Raw genomic sequence first — 21,380 nt, 5'->3', positions numbered from 1 at the left:
ATACTTTCCATTGTAAGGCTAATCAAGTTCCTACTGTGTCTATGTTCAATGATCGTGTCCCTTCAAACAGCAAATAAGTTCATGTTTGCTGCAATTATTTCTCTGCAGCTTTAGAGTTTCTACTTTACATCCATTATCATTATGTTACTTGAGTAAATAAATGACTTCTATTGTCTCTTCTAGGTCTGTGAAGTTCAGAATGAAACTTACATTTAATATACTTTAACTCTTAAAATGCCTCAGCCAAGTGTCATCCCTGTTTCTCGCTCCCAACATACCTTATATCGTTGCGCCCATCCATGTATCTATCCGTTTTTTAAATTAATTTCTGTTCCTGTGTGCACCTGTGGGAATCAAGGGATACATATACACAAATCGTAGTAACATAAATGAGCAACAAAGTTAAAACAAAGTACAACAGTTAATTTCTGGAAAAGTAGAATTCAAGTGGAAGGCAATTCTGTTCAATTTATAGAGTACCTAAGTTGCATACTTCTGCACATTACAATATAGTGATGTAGAAGCAGTTGTAAAAATGCAAAACAAAGGTTTATGACAATGATACAAAACCAGATCAGTACGACTAAGGAGAAAGGTGAGCAGGCAGCGACTGCGCAGCTTAGGAGGGAATGTTGGTGCCTCCACCTTCTCAGTTTCTTTGCAAACCACATTATGGCATGGGCAACATAATTGGTCAGTTTGTTTCAAGAAGTTGCCTGTTGGTGCTTTTTTGAAAATGGTAGTCAGGCTGCTGTTTTTGGCACCTGCCTGACCTAAATATTAAGTGGACTGGGTCAGGGTTAGGCAAGAAAGGTGGTGAGTTAATCCTCCTTCACGCTTTACATGCTCCCCTGCCGAAAACATGCTCAGTGGTGGAGCCATAAAATGCAGCCCGTGGTCCTAGGGAACCAAAGTCAAGAGAGAGGGCTTGTATGAAGTAAAAAGATTGACACTGTTTCTATGCTGTAAAGTCTGTGTTATTCTACAGAAAAAGAGAAAAGAAATCTAACAGGAGTGTTCTGACCTGGAGGTGACATAGGGCCAATGAAACCATTCCAATTCATAATGCCAATTACATTTAATCTACTGACATGTAGGATTTCTCAGGTTAGCAGACATACTGGTATGTGAGTTTAATTATTGAGTTCAGTAATACAGACCACAAACGTTGGATGCTCCATCTCCCTCTAAAAGAAGGTCCACTGTATGTTGCAGTAAGCACGTGCAACATGATGATTGGCCCATTTGTACATAGAACATAGAACATAGAACGTTACAGCGCAGTACAGGCCCTTCGGCCCTCGATGTTGCGCCGACCTGTGAAACCAATCTGAAGCCCATCTAACCTAAACTATTCCATTATCATCCATATGTTTATCCAATGACCATTTAAATGCCCTTAAAGTGGGCGAGTCTACTATTTTTGCAGGCAGGGCATTCCACGCCCTTACTACTCTCTGAGTAATGAACCTACCTCTGACATCTGTCCTATATCTATCACCTCTCAATTTAAAGCTATGTCCCCTCGTGCTAGCCATCACCATCCGAGGAAAAAGGCTCCCACTGTCCACCCTATCTAATCCTCTGATCATCTTGTACTTACAATGTAAAGTTTTTTTTAGAAACCTGTTCAGAATTTCTGGTGTAGGTGGGACTTGAACCCAGGATTTCTAGCTCAGAGGTAGGGATTCCACCACTATGCCACAAGAGCACTCCCCCTGTTACTGGGAATCACTACATGCATGTGCAGTGTAAACTATTCAGTATTGGGTGTAAATAGCTGATTAATTTGTGTGCTTATTTCAATTTGTAAGTAATTTTTAAGTGTGATCTCTACTTTTGTTTAAACAAATTGTGACCAACCGTCAAATCAGGACTCTGGATTGTAAATTTTTTAGAATTTGAAGGCAAGATATCTTTAAACTGAGGGCAGTGACTTCACAGATTCTTCCAGTTGTACATTCTGTTGAAGTGGAGATCATGGGATTCCCGCTCTTGCGTCTCTGGTCTGGCCAAGCACTGACTTGTAGAGATTGACATGTGCTTCTTTGTCTCTAGAGTTCTCAAATTTTGTTGATGAACAATGAAACCTTACAGAATGCCAAGCAAGCTGCTGTTGATTTTATGATTAGTTCTAGCTGCTAAGTAAATTTGTTTGGCACTCGTTTGCACTGCCCTCCGAGAAAACCATTTGGCCTCCGTATCTTTGGCATGTCAACATTGGTGTTGCTTTGTCGGTGACTGCAATTTAATATTATCTGGAATGGGGCTTTTTTTTATGAAAAGAATTCATGCATGTTCATACATTCTTGAACATGACTTTTTCAACGTCTTTTTCAGTAGATGTTATTATTATGATACATCATGAAAATGTTGCTTTTGTTCTGAATGACGTTTTTGACTTACAACCCACAGACATTGACGATGTCCGAAAATATAAACCAGGTTACTTGGAAGCCACATTGACTTGGTTTAAATTATACAAGGTTCCTGATGGCAGGCCAGAAAACCAATTGGGTTTCAATGGAGAATTTAAAGATCGGGTATGCTTTTAATGCTTTATACTAAATACAGTGCCATTTGCATCTTCTACAATTCATGTAAATCTTCATGGAGGTGGGGTGCTGACTGGGAAGCTGGTGGTGTTAGGATGGATACACTGGTAATGTTTGATCTCCATGTTAACAATGCTTATCTGTACTACTTTTGTGCTGCTGCATAAGACATTCATTCCACTGCAGAGACATTAACATTTTTATAGCTCCTTGAAAAGAAGAAAGCCTTGTGTTTATGTAGCACCTTAACAACTTAAAGATGTCCTAGTCCTTTACAGCTAATGAAGTATTTTGGAGTTGTGTTTACTGCTTTAAAATAGGAACAACAGCAGTCAATTTACACACAGCAAGCTCTCAGAAAAAGAAATGTGTTCTACTTCAACAAAATGCATGTATTCTTTTACTAACTTTCAGGAAGATTTCCTGTGTATGCTACTATTAACGCTGCCCAATGTCTACTCGGCCTGTTAGTGGGACGAGGAAGAGTCACAATGGGTTCTCTGGAAGCTACTGAGAGACCCAGGTGTAGTCTCAGTTTAATGTCCCATCTGAAAGACAGCACTTCCTCAGTATGACACTGAAGTTTCAGTTTAGATTTTTATCCCCAAGTCTTGGCGTGGAACTTGAAATCACAACCTCTGCCTCAGAAGTGAGATTGTCACACACAGGCACAAATATAGAAATTGCTGGAAAAGCTCAGCAGGCCTGGCAGCATCTGCGGAGAGAAATCAGAGTTTACGTTTCAGGTCGAATGACCCGTCCTGAGAACTGTTCTGAACAATGAAACCTTACAGAATGCCAAGCAAATGTTCTTATTATTATGATGCATCATGAAAATGTTGCTTTTATTCTGAATGACGTTTTTGACTTACAACCCACAGACATTGACGATGTCCGAAAATATAAACCAGGTTACTTGGAAGCCACATTGACTTGGTTTAAATTATACAAGGTTCCTGATGGGAAGCCAGAAAACCAATTGGGTTTCAATGGAAAATTTAAAGATCGGGTTTGCTTTTAATGCTTTACACTAGATACAGTGCCATTTGCATCTTCTACAATTCAGACCCGAAACATTAACTCTGAATTCTCTCCACAGATGCTGCCAGACCTGCTGAGCTTTTCCAGCAATTTCTATTTTTGTCTCTGATTTACAGCATCCTCAGTTCTTTTGGTTTTTATACACTGAGGCACGACTGACACACAATAGAGAAACTTAAAGCAGAATTAACAGAACTGAGTTAATTTATGATTTTTCTGCTCTATGAATTGATATTATGTGCAGTGATATACTGCAGTGGAGTTTTTCATGTGAATTCTGATCTTTTTAATTCCCCCAAATATACCATTTTGTTCTTGTTTAAAACCCAACTCCAAACTGACTCATAATTTGCCCCTCCGCCCTGTCCGCCTAACTTGGTGCTTGCCCTGCCGAATTGAAATTGTTAGGAATGTCTCCTAGTCTTTCATTGTCTTTCAAGATGTTAAGTTCTGATATCTCATCTGAAAATTGCGTTAAATTCCCCAAGTAACTATTAAGTTTTAAATCTAAAGTACACTTTGCAATAATGCCTGAATGTGGGGGAATAAAAAACCAAAAGGTCTTGAGAAGTGAATGTGTTGTTACAAGTTTACATTTACTAGACCTACCAATGATATTTCTCTTTCTGGTATCAAAATAGTAAATCTTTTTCTCTCCATACATCTAGAACTTTTCTACAACTTGCAAAGGAAGTGCTGATTTCTAACAGTAGCAATAAGCCCTTATTTCACTTGACCAATTTAAAATTATCTTGCTTTTACGTTGTGGATTTTTGGGGACCTGTAATCTCGTTGAATGTCGCAAGATTAATTTCCTGCCTGATCCAACTTTTGTACATCAGTCACAGAGAGGTTCCTCTGAACGTACCGCAGAATGATCCCTTCAGACCAAATGGTTCACCCGCCATCTCTGTGCTTACTATGGATCCACCTGCATTAGGCTTAACGTGGCTTCCTGGATGCCAGCGTTCCAATGTGAGTGAGGCCCCTAGGAATAGCAGTGCTGGCGAGAGGCAGCAGCAGCTCTGCTTATTTGTCATATACGCTTGAACATGACTGACATCTATTAGTCTGCTAATATCAACCCACACTAGATTTTGAAAATGGATGTAACTCCGGGATAATCTACCCAAATTACCAGATTTTAGGTCTGTCAAGCTTTACAGAACAGTCTAGCAGGACCACTGAAGTGTGCTGCTCTGGAACCCATTGAAAAACACCTCAATTTGTGGTATACAGAGCAGTAGCAATCACTTGAAATTGCAGTGCTGTTGCAATCATCAATATCGGCTAATGTTCCAGTATTCATTGTTATTGGGATCGCAACATCAAGCCATGAATTACAACAGACCCTGCATTTTTGTAGCATGGAGTCACACCCGTAGATTGAACAGAAAATAAGAAAATAGGCTGAGAGAAGAAAGGTTGCAGACTGTTTCTAAGGACGGGTAAAGGCGATTTGATGAATTTGTGTGAAAAGCAGTTATAAGTTCAGTTTCAATTTACTCCTGGAGCTCAGGGTTGTGAAGGTGGAAGCAGGAGGTACTGTAACTAGAAAATTGCGTTGTTCTTTTATTCTGTAATTTTTAAAAAAACTATTTCATTTAACACGATAGGAATTTAGTAATGTAGGGTATGTCAAATTACAGGTTGCAATGGTTTAATATTTTTGTGAAATGGAAAATCCTACAGATCCTAACCCCAGCTTTTACATTGATTCCTACAGGAGCTCATGTTTCACTTGAAGTCGCCTTACTTAGCATAACAATTTTCAAAATTGCAACAACACCTTTAAGCAAGGAGTTACCGTATATGTTCCGAGAAGTCACATTGTAAAAATGGCAGTTACTGGAAAACAAACTTTCACAATTCTGCAGCTTTGATTTTTTTTCCCTCATTTCCTTTGCAAGTGTAAATTTTAAATGGGAACATATTTTCTTGTGCATTACCAATTGCATAGAACTCAAAACTAAACCGATGGAAAAAGTCATTTTGAGTTTTGTTAATACTAAGATGCAGAGGAATCTGGATGTCCACCTGCATGAATCAGAAATGGTTAATATGCAGGTACAGGAAGTAATTGGGAAAGCTAATGTCATGATTACCCCAGATACCCCAGATACCCCAACTCATTAAACAAGCAGGTGAAGAGGAATGAGCTGTTGATGGCAACAAAATGAATTTAAAAAGGATCCCTCCCTTGTAGATGCCTTTATACATGTAGAAAAGTACAATATAGAACCAGGCTCTTCAACCCACTACATCTTCGCCAACCTTGATGCCAATCTAAACTAATCCCATCTGCCTGCACGTAGTCCATATCCCTCTATTCCCTGCCTGTTCATGTGTCTGTTTAATTACCTGTTAAACATTGCTATCGTATTTGCTTCTAACATCTCCTCTGGCAGCATGTGCATTACACATCTCCTTTAAACTTCCTTGCTTTCACCTTAAATCTATGCTTCCTAGTATTTAATATTTCCACCCTGGGGAAAAAAGACTGACTATCCATCCTATCCAGGCCTCTCATAATTTTATATACTTATATTGGGTCACCCGTCAGCCGCCAATGCTCTAGCAAAACGATCCAAGCTTGTCCAATCTCTCCTTATAGCTAATATACTTCTTTCGAGGCAACATCCTGGTAAACCTCTTTCACACGCTGTCCAAAACTTGCACATCCTTCCTATAGCGTGGCGACCAGAACTGCACCCAATACTCCAAATGTGGCTTAACTAAAGTTTTATACAGCTGCAATATGACTTAGCAACTTGTATAATCAGTGCCCCGATTGATAAAAGACAACTATGCTGGCACCTTCATTATCACACTGTCCACTTGTCTTGCCACCATCAGGGAGCTATGAACTTGCATCCCAAGATCTCTGTATATCAGTGCTCCTGCCACTTACTGTGTACTTTGCTGTTGCATTTGACTTCCCAAAATCCATCACCTCATGCTTGTCCAGATTAAACACCATCTGCCATTTCTCTACCCAACTTTCCAACTGATTTATATCTTGCTGTATTCTTTGACAACCTTCCTCACTAACCACCACTCCACCAATTTTTGTGTCATCTGCAAACTTACTTATCAGACCACCTACGTTTTCATCCAGATCACTTATAAATATTGCAAGCAACAGAGGTCCCAGCACTGATCCTGGCAGAATACCACTGGTCACAGACCTCCAGTCAAAAAAGCACCTCTCCACAACTACGCTTTGTCTTCTATGCCTAAACCAATTTTGTATCTAATTTACCAACTTATCATGGATTCCATGTAGACAACATCCACTGCCCTGCAGTTATCAATCATCTTTGTCATTTCCAGAAAAAAATCAAATTTGTGAGACAAGACCTACCCTGCCCAAAGCAATGCTAACTGTCCCTAATAAGTCGATTCTTTTCCAAATGCAAGTAAAGCCTGTACCTAAGGACCTTCTCCAGTTATTTCCCTACCACTGATGTAAGGCTCACTGGCCTATAATTCCCTGGGTTACCCCTGTTGCTCTTCTTAAATAAAAAGCTATATCAGCTGTTCTCCAGTCTTTTGGGACTTCACCCTTGGCTAAAGAAGATGTAAAGAGCTCTGTCAATGTCCCAGCAATCTCCTCCCTTGCCTCGCTCAGTATCCTGAAATCGTTAATGTTCTTCTCCCGAACCAAGAAATTTTGTTTTAAAAATGTTTTAACAGGTGTTTTAACTAGACTTTTTTTCAGTTAACTAAAGAGTGAGTTTACTAGTAACTAAACAAAAAAAGAAATAACGCAACACACATACACAAATTAGGAAGAAGAAGTAAATCCAAAAAAGATGAGCTTTCAAAGATGTACAGATCAGTCTCTCGGAGTCATTTTGAAGATAGTACAATGATGATAATTGACCAGTTGATTTCGGGATTATTGGCTTTTGTGGTTAGTTTAAATCATTTGTCCTATTTCTTGTTGATGATGATTGGCTGGCAGCACGCGTAGGAAGATTCCTACTTGTTCTGTTTCCTTCTTACTGAGTAGTGAGCAAGAGAGTCCTTTTAACCCTCAACACAAAGGTGATTCTTTAACTGTGACTGCCATAGCAGACTAGTACCAAAACCCCCAGCTGATACTCATGAACCTCTGTTCATTGGCACACCTTTGTTCACTATCTGTCACAGACCAGTTGGATTTTAATTCTTTCTTTGTATGTTCCTAGAGGCACGAAACGCACAAAATTTCTGGAAAAGGTAGTTTTGTGCCAAGGGTGAGGGGAAAGGGTGGGTTAGTGGAGAGAGAGCTAGTCAGCCCACTCGATCTCTCTCTCTGTTATGTCACTGTCTCTGTTTGAAGTTTCCCTGCCATTCTAAACGTGTGATGTTCCATGGGTCTCTCTCAGAGCTTTGCCAGACTGAATTTACATCTGCAGTCTTTTATTTGCCTGTAGGGGTAGAGTTCTTTTTAAAACAAAACATTTTTGAATTAAGATTTTAAAACTGACCATAGTATAATTGGGCTTTAATCCATTTGTTGTGACCACACATAAAATGTGATTGTTTACTGTGAGCGGAATTGAGTACACATAAAAGGAGATTGTGCTCCAATGTTCTAAAGGAGGTTGAGCTCTCCCCACTCCGTGAACTAAAACCGAAACAGCCAAAGAGGACCACCTAGCCCTGTAATCTGTAAAAGGAGTATGAAAAGTGGTGTAACCTGCCATTCAGTCACTTCTAGTGGACAAATAAAATAATTCCCTGACATTAACTTTAAATTCAACAAATAACAATTTATTTATCTAACTCTAACAGTGAACAAATTAACTAAACTCTTAACAAACCAAATAAACCCGTTCTAACTACTAACTATTCCCAAATAAAATCAGATTCTTATGGTATGCTCTTCCAATAAATACAAGTCCCACTTTATATAAAATAAAATAGAATGTAGCCTCTCAAAGTTACAGCCAGGTTACATGTCTTCCAGAATGTTCTGTGCCTTCTCCGTCGAATGTTCTGTCAGTTCTTCTGTCAGCAATATTAACTGGTTATGCCATAGGTGCCTTTGATTTAGATGATGCTTTCTCTAAAACTTAGAGAAGACTGTGAGAGCCAGCGATTCTCTCTTGAGAGCTGAGAGCTGTTAACTCTGGTGGATGGCAGTTAGTTCTCCTGTCTTTGTCCAACTGCCCTCTTTTATTCCCTTGATGACATATCAATATCTTACAATAGGATTGGTCCTATGTTGTCAAAGCCATCAGATTTAAATTTAATTGGTTTTTGGTATCTAAGTGCATGGTTGAAATAGATTGGCTATATTCAAAACTTGTTGTCTTGATAACAAAACTGCTGCTTGGCCTGCTAACTGTGTGGCCTTTTGATACAAATGATTTAATTTGGGTGCTCTCTGTGCTCTTGCAAACTTTCAAGCTGCTCACAGATGTCCTTTTTAAAATCTCTAAGCATGGAAAAAGCACATCATCTTTTAATGGAACTATGCACTGCTTTCCCCCTTAACATTTTACAGACACCAAATTCTAATACACTGCCTCCCAATCCACAATACTGTACCCAACTTTGCAGCATCCAGTTATACAAGATATTGGTGAGACCACTAGTACTGTGTGTGTTATTGGTTTACTTACTGAAAGAAGAATAAGGATGAGTAGGCAACAGTTCAGGACAGGTTTGCAATTGTAAAACCTGGGCAGGTTGTCTAATGAGGAAAGGTTGAACAGGCTAGGCTTGTATCAGTTGGCATGTAGAAGATTAAAAGGTGATTTGATTGAAACATCCAACATCTTGTGGGGTCTTGACAGGGTGGATGTCAAAAGGATGTTTTGTCTTATTGAAGAAGCTACAACCCTACACTTTTGCGAAGTAAAGGGTCACTAATAGAAGGCAGTGGTGAGGAGGATTTCCTTCTCACAGATGGTCATCAGTCTTTTGGCATGCTTTTCCTGAAGAGGTGGTGGGTGCAAGGCCCTTGGATTTTTTTTAAGCGAAGTGTAGATAGATTCTACAAGGAGATGAAAGATTATTGGGGACTATGCAGAAATATGGAGTAATCAGATCAGCTATGATCTTACTGAATAGTGGATCTGCGTGGCTGCCCCCTGCTCCTCATTGGTGTTATGTTACTCTTTTCTTAGTACTTTTAAACAATTTTACTGCTCGTTGTGACTATATAGCCATACAGGTGGATAAACATGATACTTGTAACTTTATTTGTAGAATTTTGCTCTTGGAGTGATTAAGTCTACCCATCAATACTGGCAATCTTTAATCTGCAAGAAGACTGATGGAGGTAGTATTAGTTGGTGAGTTTCAATTATGTTCAACTACAACAGTAATAGTATTCTAAACTTGTAAATTTTCTTTTAAAAATTACACAAATATATGTATTGGTATACGGTGTATTCCAATTAGCTCACAAATAAAATCGCTCTTTTCGCTATTTCACTCTAATTGCTCAAAGAGATTAAACTGAACTCAATTAAATAATAGATACTGGGAGTCATCTTTATTGCCGTATTTATAGAGAAAAACTGACTCACCACATTTTATCATGATCAGAATATAGATCGTGCTGCCATGGAGTAATTGCGGTAAGTAGCATAAGTACATTTTAGGGGAAGACTAGATAAGTTAAGGAGGGAGAAGGGACAAGAAGGATATGAAAAGGTAAGATGTACGTAGCCACTGGTGTGCACAAGCCAAGATGGGTATTTTATTTGTTCGTCAATGTGGGCAATGCTAGCTAGGCCCAACATTCTTTGCTGCTCCCTAATTGCCCAATGATGAGCTGCCATCTTGAACCACTGCAGTTCTTCGGGTGTAGGAACACCTATAGTACTGTTAGAAAGAGCATTCTAAGGTTTTTGCATAGTATCAGTGAAGGAATCGCAATATAGTTCCAAGTCAAGATAGTGTTTGGCTTGGAGGGAACTTGCAGGTGATGGTGATCCCATGCATCTGTTGACCTTGTCCCTTTAAGTGGTAGAGGTTACAGGTTTGAATGGTGCTGTCTGAAGAATTCTGGTGAGTTACTGCAATGTGTCCATAAGATTGTAGAGGCCGCTGCCATTGTTCATTGGGGTGCTGGTTAAGTGGTCTACTTTGTTCTAGATGGTGCAAACTTCTTCATTATTGTTGGGGCTACACCATTCAGGTGAAGAGTATTGTATCACACTCCTGACTTGTGCATTTTTGTGGATAGCCATTATGGAGTCAGGAGCTCAGTTGTTTGCCACAGTATTTACAAGGCTAGTTCAGTTCACTGGTAACCCCCAGGATGTTGATAATGGTAGACTCAGCAATGGTAATGTAACAGGTACAAAAGTTAGATTCACTCTGCGGGGTGTCATTGTTTGCCACTTGTGATGTAACTTTTATTTGCCACTTATCAGCCCAGCCTGGATGTTGCCCAGATCTTGCTGCATATGATCACAGACTGCTTCACTATCTAAGGTGTTATGAATAATACTGAATATTGCACATTCGTCAGTGAACATCCCCAAATCTGACTTCATAATGGAGGAATATCATTAAAAGAAGCAGCTGAAGATAGTTAGGCCTTGAACATTACCCTGGGTGACTCCTCCTGTGATGTTCTGGGATTAAGACAATTGATTTCAAATAACCACTGGTATCTGTCTTTGTAATAGGTATGACTCCAACCAGCAGAGCGAGATTTCCCCTCGATTCCCATTGACTCCAGTTTTCTTAGTGCTTTTAGATCCCGTACTCAGTCAAATGCTGACATGCAGTATGGAGGGATTGTCTTCTGAGCAGAGGCTAAACAGGTTGGGATTCTACCCACCGGAGTTTAGAAGAGTGGGAGGTGATCTTGTTGAAACACAGGATTCTTAAGGGGCTTGACAGGGTAAACAATGAAAGATTGTTTCCCCTCGTGGGAGAGCCTAGGACCAGAGAGTATTGACTCAGAATTAAGGGGCACCAAATTTAGATTGAGATGGGGAGGAATTTCTTCTCTCAGAGGTTTGTGAATCTTTGGAACTCCTTGCCACAGAGCGCTGTGCTGGCAGAGTCCTTGTGTATATTTAAGGCTGAAGGAAAGTGGATGCAAGGAATATCGGATCAGGCGTGATCTTATTGAATGGCAGTCTAGGCTTGAGGGACTGAATGGCCTACTCACATTCCTATTATGGTCTGGTCAGCGCGGTTACATTCACCTCAGCTCTTTTTCCCATGTTGGGCCAAGGTGTAATGAGGTCATGAGCCAAGTGTCCCCAGCCCAGATAAGTGAGGTGGTTTAGAGGCAGGAAGGGCATCCAGCTGTAAAACCATCCACCAAATCCATAAATTACAGCTGATTTGAAAAATGATCAACAAGCAATGTAGTGACACTATTATGGGGAAAAAGAGAAAGGAAATAAGGTTAGAACATGAAATCAAGAAAATAGTGTGGGAGGAGGTTCACGTGGAGCACATCCACTGCCATGGATTGAATAATCTGTTTCTAATACTTTAAATACTAAAACCAATCAACCAAATCAAACCAAAATTAGAGTTGGTAGCAAGACGCAATACCAAACATTGATTAAAAGAAACTTACAAATTTCCATTAAAATGTCAGCAGTCTATTTCTACACTGCAAATTCTGTGCAATTCAATGTGATACCTTAATTCCCAGCTCAACCCAAAACCAGTCTTTTGAGGCTTTTGTTTCTCCTAACTGTCCTTGGACATGGGGTTGATATGGTTATAATATTATTAGTCACTAGTTGCTGCAGCAAAAAGCTGGACAGGAATTATCACAGTTCTGTGGCTCCTGTTTGTTCATTTATTTCATTTACCTTTTGTTTTCTGGTTTTATTTTCATTAAAAGTACATAAGACGATTAAAAACATACATTATTTGCTGAGAATATGATCCCAAACATTACAAACAAGTTACATTATAAACCAGTAGGAAAATATAAGTTGTCACTCTCTTAAGAACTCTGCAATATCTTGGAAAATGAACCTGCTCTACTAATTATCTTTATAATTATTATAGATGTTTAAATATTTTTGTTTGTACATTTATGTAAATGTTGTAATTGTCTTTGTTTTTAACTTCAGCAAAAATGTGTCAATCTGTGATAGCCCTTTCTGTTGTAGTCACACAGAAGCAGAATCAATTGTACAATCAGTAAGTATGAACCAGTTTCAGAATACCCTAGTACAGTAATGCTATAGATAAGTTGCATGTTTTATTTAGAAAGACAGTGTTAGTGATATTACATCTTATGGATGTGTTTTTCATGAATAAGTGATGCAAAACTAAAGTCCGAGGTTGTGTGGTGAATTAAACCAATCAGCTTTGGCAAATGAATTTAACCAGACTGAACCATGCCAAGAAATGAAATAGTGAGGCATTAGCAGCATCAAGGATGGAGGAATGGTCATTTGGCCAAACAAAACCAATGACATAATCTTGTTTGACCCCAGTTTGCACGTGTTGGGTCTGCAGTGAATCATAGGTGAGGATCACAGAAAGTGTGCAGCAAGCCACGGTTGGTGATGAATTTCTGAGGGCAACCAAGTTTGATGCTCCATAGTCCCTCTCAGGTGACAAAGTTGGCGGCCTTTGGGATGTCGAGAAAGGGCAGTATGGAATTTGATACTGTTCTTTGCATTTTTCTTGAATTCGTCTTGCTTTGAAAACCATCTCCATTGTATTATTTGATGGACAGAACCTGCATTATGACTCTGGGAGGAGCTCTTCAGCCACAGGGAGAAGCAGTTAAGATGTTTGTAGTGACCTTCCATGTTGCGGACAGCAGGGAGCCCCCTCTGTAGTTGCTGTAATCAGTCTTTTCTCCCTTCGTAATGATGATCACAGTTATAGCATTGTGGAAATCTTTTGGCATGTTTGCCTCCTTCCAGATGAGAGAGATCAGGCTATATACCCTGCCTTGTTTTAGTACTTTGGCAGGGATTTCATTTGCATCAGCAGCCTTGTTGATGAGAGTCATAGCATCATACAGCACTGAAATAAATCCTTCGGACCAACTTGTCCAGGCCGATCAGGTTTGTTATTAGACTTTTAAATGGGCCTCTCCTATATTAGAGTTGATCCTTCTCTGCACCTTCTCTATAGTTGTAACTATATTCTGTAATCTGTTCTGTTACCCTGATGTACTTATGTAAGGTATGATTTACCTGTATAGCATGTAAAACAATATTTTTCACTATATTTTAGTTCATGTGACAATAATGAGTCAAATCAAATCAAATCTGTTGCTTTCCCAAAGTTCTTCCTACCCACCATATACAGCTAAACCACCTGTGGTGCCCTAGACCTGACTCTGGCCGCCCTCCCCAAATGAACTATCCATCTCGTCTGTATTCAGAACTTAAGAGCAAGATGCACTTGGAGCCTCTGGCAATCGTGTCTGGCCCAACTTATTTGATTGGCGGTCACTTGTTGTCTCCCAGCTTGCACATCCAGCATTGTGCTATCCATGTAACATTCAGCGTCACACCTGGACCATTGTGATTCCTCCTGCTGCTTATACTCCACTATCTAGAACTCAAGCTGCTTCAATTGACGCAACTTTATGCACATGTAGTTGTACAGGACCAAAAAGAAAAGGGTGCACATCCCATGGATAGAGGTACCCTGACATTCCACTATTTATTAGATTAACCAAATTTATCAGAAATATGCTGAAGACTTATTGTCGTTAGTGCTTGTGGTCTTCCCAGTGGAAACATTTCTGGGACTAGGAATCATCATCATCACAAGCCTGGTGAATTACTGCAGAATATTCTGTAGAATATGCATATTATAGTTGGTATTGTTGGAGAGGATGCATATTGATTTCCTTTACTGGAATAGTGTTGTGTCGTTTCGTTGTTTCCAGAGCAACATCCAGTGACATGGTGAGTATTACATTACTCTCCTGACTGAAGACTTGTAAATGGTGGAAAATCTTTGCACAATCAGGAAAGGAACCATTTGTCCATAGAGACACTGCCTTGTTTCTTCAATCATGATATTAAAATGGGTGGTCCAGTTAAAGTCATTCCCAAAATGATTCATTCTAAAGTATTGCCTTGGCAATTGAAGAAACCAGATATGATGTAGGGAGTTTATAATGAGGCCTTCACAGCTAATTAAGGCTAAAACCCATCCTGATGATTATACTGGGATTGCATCAGCAATAAAATGTTCCAGCTGACTCCACCTAAATTCAGCACATGGGAGGAGGAATCTGACCGGAACACCCATGATCTGCCCTCTGGAGTGGGGGGTATCTACTCAGAAGGTCATTTGCCCTATGTCCCTGAGACTAATTGTTTTGTAGGCTGAACAGAAGCTCTGCCCCAACAGGGCCATACAGGAAACTCTGCTTCAATCGTTGGCAACTTTACATTTGCTCAGGCAAATTTAACGGAAAGCCCATTTTTTTTTTAAGCACTGTATGACTTAAAGATAGAGCTTGATCACGAAAGCCTTCAAATCACCTGGGAGTATGCCTGCCCCATGATGGGTAGATTTTACCACCTTCCCATGGGACACATTTGGGTGGAATGATAAAGCCAAGGCAGGATGGTTTGTGGATGCCTTCCCATTCTGGTAAATTTTGTGGACAGTTAATGCCTGCATAAGGATCTCCTGCCAGCAGCAACTACGTTCTCAGAATGCAGAAAAGCTTTGTTCTGAGGCACTCGTTGTCTAATTGAAGGATCTGGCACCTGGAAGCAGGGTGTCTGCTAAAAGCCTTCCATTTCTCCTTTCCTCCAATGAGCCCCCCCAACCCCGCATCCTCACTTACCTGTTGATCATCCTCACTGATCTTGAGCCTCTGACAGATGTATCGTTGGCACTCAGCTAATGGAACTGTTTGGCCAGCATCTCCAGGAAGTGAGATTCCCAATTCAAATCTCCTTAATCCCAGGGAATGCAGGCCACTTAGGGCCCAGACTGGCACCTAATTCCGTGGGTCTTTCCCAGAGGGTGTGATGTGGGACTCTTGCTGGCTCACAAGATCTCCATCGCCTGGATTAAATTCTACCCAATAAATTTCTAAATCCTCACTGGCACCAAGATTCAATCCAGAAGGGTGGTCTTTGCTTGCTGGATTATCCACTAAATGTGCTTTTCTCCTCCTAGGCTGCAGCCTACTCTAGTTCCTGTAACCCCAGGAGCATGGAAACAGTAACGTTCATTGAAGTGTGATCATTTAGAATTGTTATTCATTTTTACAGACCTTATCCACCCTACACTTCCACTTAACCCTTCATCCCATCATTTCATCCCAACACTTTTTTTTCCCCACCAATCAACCACATGCAGATAATAATAGTCAATACAAAACCAGCTCAAGTGTAATATTCAGTTGTAAAGTTCACTTGGTGAGTTATACACAAGGGAAGTGTTAATTATGCTTTGTTTTACAGGTACCAGAGTATGTCAAGCCAAACAGTATCCCAGACGAAGGTATGATATTAGTGCAGTATTTTCAGTGAGTTTACCTTGTGAACAAATGTATGCTGTTCTCCTAGTATTTTGAAACAGAAGGTTGATTCTTTTTGACATCATCATGACTTTTGGCAATAAAGTGTAAAACAGACAACAGTGAGTTGGCAGCCAGTTTTACATCTCTCCCAATTTTCATTTCTATTGAATTCAACCAGTGAGCTGCTAACTGATTGCTACTTTGTGTTAATATTTCTGTGTTCAAGAATTCTGTTACTTTCATGGACTAAAGCCCATTAACTCCCAAGGCCTCTGATTACCATGAATCTCTGGCCATTGTGGGTCTATACTGCACTGTCCAGGCTGTTCTATCTGACTAGATTATTCCTGCACTGTCAGCTGATTCTAACGCTTTGCCCTATGTAAAAGTAACTCTCCCTCACACTCAGTAAGTCCTGTAAGCTGTTTATATATATTCTAACATACAAAATACAAATTTCAACTCATTCCTGTCTTCCTATCTTTTCAAAGGCATGTGATGTTGATGTCAGAGTTGCACCATCATGTACATCGTCCTTAACATATTTATTTCCAATTATATGGCATTAACACCAGCAATCAGTTAGCTCAGTTGACTGGTTTGTGATGCAGAGTTACACCAGCACTGTGGGTTCAATTCCCACACTGGCTGAAGTTATGATGAAGGAGTCTTTTTCTCAATCTCTCCCATCACCTGATGTGTGGTGGCCCTCAGGCTAAACCACCTCCAGCCATCTCTCTGTAAGGAGAGAGCAACCCTTATTCACTACTTTCTCTCCACCTCGATTTCTGACTTTACACTCCCGCCCCACATATATCTATCTCTCTGTTCCCTCCATTTCTTCTGATACCTTCTCACTGAACTCAGTTTGCCTTGCTTACTTGCTTGACTGTGCACCTGCTGGTCCTCAGGCAAGTGGAAAAGGCACCAACATTCAGATTCAAACAGGGCATTGGCAATACCTTTGGTGGCACAAAGCCAATGACTAATTCTCAAGGGTGGCTGGAGATATGGCCACTGATCTGGAAACAGGCAGTCTGGACCCCTCCTTTGCTAGTTTTCCATCAAGGAAGCAGTTTATTGGGTAGGTAAGAATTGTGATATTCTCAGGTTTGGCAGCAGGAGCTTTTTTAAGAATTCCAAGGATCGTTGTTAGGACCGCTGTTGTTTTTCATGTATATTAATGGCTGGGATTTGAGTATGCAGGGCATCATTTTAAAGTTTGCAAATGTCCCAAAGCTCAGAAAGATAGAAAAAGATAGGAACAGGCTTCAGGAGAGGATGGAGGCATCTTGTGAAATTTTAAAGCATGTGGCAGAAGAAATTTAACACAAATGTAATGTGTTTAATAGTGCAGTTTTAAAGGCGATTTCAGGACCTGGTGTGTCATGGGGCACAAATTGAGAAAGCTGTTAAAAAGGTTATGGGGATCCTTGGCTTTATAAGTAGAGTACAACAGCAAGAAAGTCATGCTAAATCTTGAGAGTAATGCTGATGAACTGCAGTATTGTAACCAATTCCGGGCACCACACAATCTGAAGATGTGAAAGCTTTCAAAAGGTTGCAAAGACTGGAGTTCTCATTCGAGCAGAGAATAAGGAGGGTTTTAGTACAGATGTTCAAAATGATGAGTGGTTTCTAGCAACAGAAAGGTCAGTGACCAGAAGAAACACATTTATGGTAATTGGCAAAAGATCAAGAGCGACACAAGGAAACAGTTTTTTTTTTTATGCACAAGGTTGTTTTGATCTGGAATGAAATTGAAGCGGATTCAATATTAACTTTTGAAAGAAAATTGGATAAATAAATGAAGGAGAAGAATTCACAAGGCTATGGGGAAAGAGCAAGGGGATGGAACAATTTGGATAGCTTTTTCAAAGAGTTGGCACAGGCGCAATAGATCTTGCAGCTACTTCTGTGCTGTGTCATACTATGATTCTTTGGTGGTCTTGTCAAAATTGAATAGCAAAATAACCTTTGGACCATACAGGACTTTTGATCTGTTTTGCTTATTTCCATATGAGGTAGGTATTCATCAGTATCAGCAGAGTAAGATTTAATTTTTAACAGTGAAAATGGAATACATCATTTCAGCTGTGTGAACTGAACTAAATGGATTTTTATTTTTATTTTTCCTTCAAGTTTGCACTTTTTGGACGAGGAAATGGCTGGAAAGTGTACTTTCATGTTGCATCTTTGTTCATGCCTTTGTTTACGTTAAAGTCTTTGCTTTTTAACTATCTCTTACCTGCACCTAAGGTTCCAGTACAACATGGTGTTGATAGAGGCAATGTACCAGAGAGTTACTGCTGGAATCCGAGTGGCTAGCCTTTGCTTTGTTCTTATGCACTTTGGGCCTACCAATAATCTCATTACACTCCCTACCTCTTCCAGTTTGGAAACTTTTGCATTAAGACAGCAAAAGCCATCTGTCCACCAAGCAACATTTTATAGAATTAAGATTTTAGAGGTAGTAATGTCAATTGTGCAGGTCAAATGTTGCAATATCTACTGCAGGATTTATAGAATAGCAGCAAACAATTTATAGAATTAGTGGTCCCTCAACAACTTTCCATATTGTATAGTAGAGGAAATAAATGCCTTTTCTTGATTTAAGCATTATGTGGAGAACAAGTGAAACCTACTATAATATGACAAAAGGTAAAATATGCATTATTTCATCTTGGCAGACATCAGTTCGTCCCTCAATAAATAGTGAAGCTACTGCAGTCCTCAAAAGACATCTGCAATTAGTGCTAGTTGCACCACTCATTATTTTGGGTGATCTTATGTAAATTTTCTCTTTCTCCAGTAAATAGGTGGTACTTTCTGAGCAAGTGAATGTTGGCCGCATCACCACATGAAAGAACAAACTCTGTTTTACTTTTGAAAACTGAAAATCTGAATAGTCTAAAAGCAGAAATGTCTGAAATTGGTCAGCGATATCGTCTACAGAATCTTCAAGAAGCAGCCCTGATTGGCAGTCACCCATTAAATTAATGTTCAATGATTTGAGTACTTCTCCTCTGCAAACTGTTCAGGGAGGTATTACCTGGTTTGTATGTGGATACTACTTGTATTTAATTGGTTTCATATTGCCTTGTACTTCCAAAATGTGATGTAAAATAATTATTTTTCTTGTGTTATTGACCCTATATTTCTCTGTGGTAGTGTAAATCATAACTGATAATAAACATTCATTGATTTATTTTCCATATAGACAAGCACGTCTGTTTTATATCAGAATGTGAAGATGATGTAATTTTGGGTTTGTGTGATAGTGTATAACAGGCAGTATCAGTTCAGTTCAATTGCTCCATTCTTAACAAGATAATGAAAGTTTGAAGAGATGTATAATATGTGTTTAATCCAGTATCATGACAGGTTATCCCAGCCACTGAAAGCAGAATGAAGATATAAATGTAGCAAAATCTACATGAATCTTATAACAACTAAATCTTGGTCTTAACTGAACTTTTCTTCTCAAGAACTGTACATTTAAATTGCCAAAGTACTGATTAAATCACAATATCAAAAGATTGTTTCGAATTAGTAACTCGACAGCTCTCATATTAAATATGTATATTGAAAAGCTGGAGCCAAACTCTGTATCAACTGCCTAAACTTAAAATAGCAAATATGTTTATTTCTGTTGTACAACTGGGCATTTTTCAGCAAGTTTCAAATGATACAGCATTACTGTCTAAAGTTTTTCAAATTGACTCAAAGGAAAGTAGTTAGCACGCATCACTTACCAATAATTAGTTCTCTGATCACACTATCACTCGTTTGTTTTGTTTTCTTGGGCATCAACTTCAATGAGAAATACCCTTTACATGTGTAAGTTGGTGTTTATCTCTCATAGCTCATGATTTGTGTGCCTAATCTAGGCTGATGTTTTAGTATAGTGCAGGGGAAATGCGACTTTTGTTATTCTGTCATGACGTATGGATATCGATGGCTGGGCCAGCATTTATTGCCCATCCAGAGCTGCCCTTGAGAAGGTGGTGGTGAGCTGCCTTCTTGAACCACTGCAATCCAAGTGGTGTAGGTAAACCCACAATGCCCTTAAGGAGGGAATTCCAGGATTTTGACCCAGCGACAGTGAACGAACAGCAACACAATTCCAAATGACTTTTAAACTCAGGATGGTGAATGTCTTGGAGGGAAACTTGAAGGTGGTGGTGTTTCCATGTATCTGCTGCTTTTGTTCTTCTAAATGGAAGTGGTCGTGGGTTTGGAACGTAATACCTAAAAATCTTGGGTTAATTTCTCCAATGTATCTTGTAGAACGTTCACACTGCTTCTCCTAAATGTCAGTGATGGAGGGAGTGGATGCAGTGCTAATCAAGTGGGCTACCTTGTCCTGGATGGTGTCAAGCTTCCTGACTGCTTTTGGAGCTGTACTCATTCAGGCAAATGGGGAGTATTCCATCAAACTCTGACCTTGTGCCTTGTAGATGGTGGACAGGCTTTGGAGAGTCAGGAGCTGAGTTACTCGCTGCAGTTTTCTTATTTTGTAGGCAAGGTGATGCCTATTATTGCTAGACTATTAAGGCAGAGCCCCTGGTATTGTCCTGGGGACCTGGGTTTAAATCTTGCCATGACAGATTGTGGAAATTGAATTCAATAAATACAGCAAATGTTTTATTCACTGGCACCTATGGGACTAGGAGAATACCAGTTGATCAAATATTCCAGTTGATCAAGAGGTCAATGTAATAATCAAAGCAAAAAGATACACTAAGTAATAGAAACATAACGGGGGTATACACATCACTGTTATACTTTATTTACAGCATAAATCACTTAAATAATAATGCAACTTGGCCTTGAATAAAATTTACCTCCAGAGAGCCTTCTCACTTGCACCCTCAACTGACTACTTGGACATTGCGGAGTTCACAATGATACAGTAAACTTGTGGTATTTGAGGTATATAATTTTTGACGGTTTCCCGAGTGCTGGATCATAAGGCACCAGTTGAAACGAAGTTTGCTGTGTCTGGAATTAGGAGTCTAATGGCAATTATGAAACCATTGCTGATTGTCAGAAAAACCCATCTGGTTCACTAATATTCTTTAAGGAATCAAAGTGCTGTCCTTACCTGGTCTGGCCTATATGTGACTCCAGACCCATAGCAATGTGGTTGACACTTAACTGCCCTTTAGGCATTTAGGGATGAATAATAAGTGCTGTCCTTACCTGGCCTGGCTAGTGACATCAACATCGCATGAATGAATAGAACAAAAAGTCTCTGACTTGCTCTTGTAGATACTGTATTTATATGGCGAGTCAAGTTGTTTCTGGTCAGTGGTAACCCTGCTGAATGTTGATAGAGT

General features: G+C 39.6%; 1 protein-coding gene across 2 annotated transcripts in view; it reads left to right on the top strand.

Annotated features, from left to right (window-relative positions):
- LOC109920656 (inorganic pyrophosphatase-like) overlaps nt 1-19,257 on the top strand; it is a 37,071-nt gene extending 17,814 nt beyond the window's left edge. Inside the window, exons 5-9 of one of the 2 annotated variants that reach the window (XM_048619390.1) lie at nt 2,416-2,543; nt 9,801-9,886; nt 12,653-12,722; nt 15,980-16,019; nt 18,851-19,257. In XM_048619390.1, the coding sequence (XP_048475347.1) occupies nt 2,416-2,543; nt 9,801-9,886; nt 12,653-12,722; nt 15,980-16,019; nt 18,851-18,879 (353 nt within the window). In that variant the 3' untranslated portion in view covers nt 18,880-19,257. The remainder of the gene's footprint in view (nt 1-2,415; nt 2,544-9,800; nt 9,887-12,652; nt 12,723-15,979; nt 16,020-18,850) is intronic. The other variant, XM_048619397.1, reaches the window with a different exon arrangement.
- The last annotated feature ends 2,123 nt before the right edge of the window (nt 19,258-21,380 follow it).

This window comes from Rhincodon typus, chromosome 3, assembly GCF_021869965.1.
Source record: "Rhincodon typus isolate 14 chromosome 3, sRhiTyp1.1, whole genome shotgun sequence".
Lineage (NCBI taxonomy): Eukaryota > Metazoa > Chordata > Chondrichthyes > Orectolobiformes > Rhincodontidae > Rhincodon > Rhincodon typus.
Note: the sequence above shows the minus strand (reverse complement) of the source record. Positions and strands in the feature narration are given on the sequence as shown.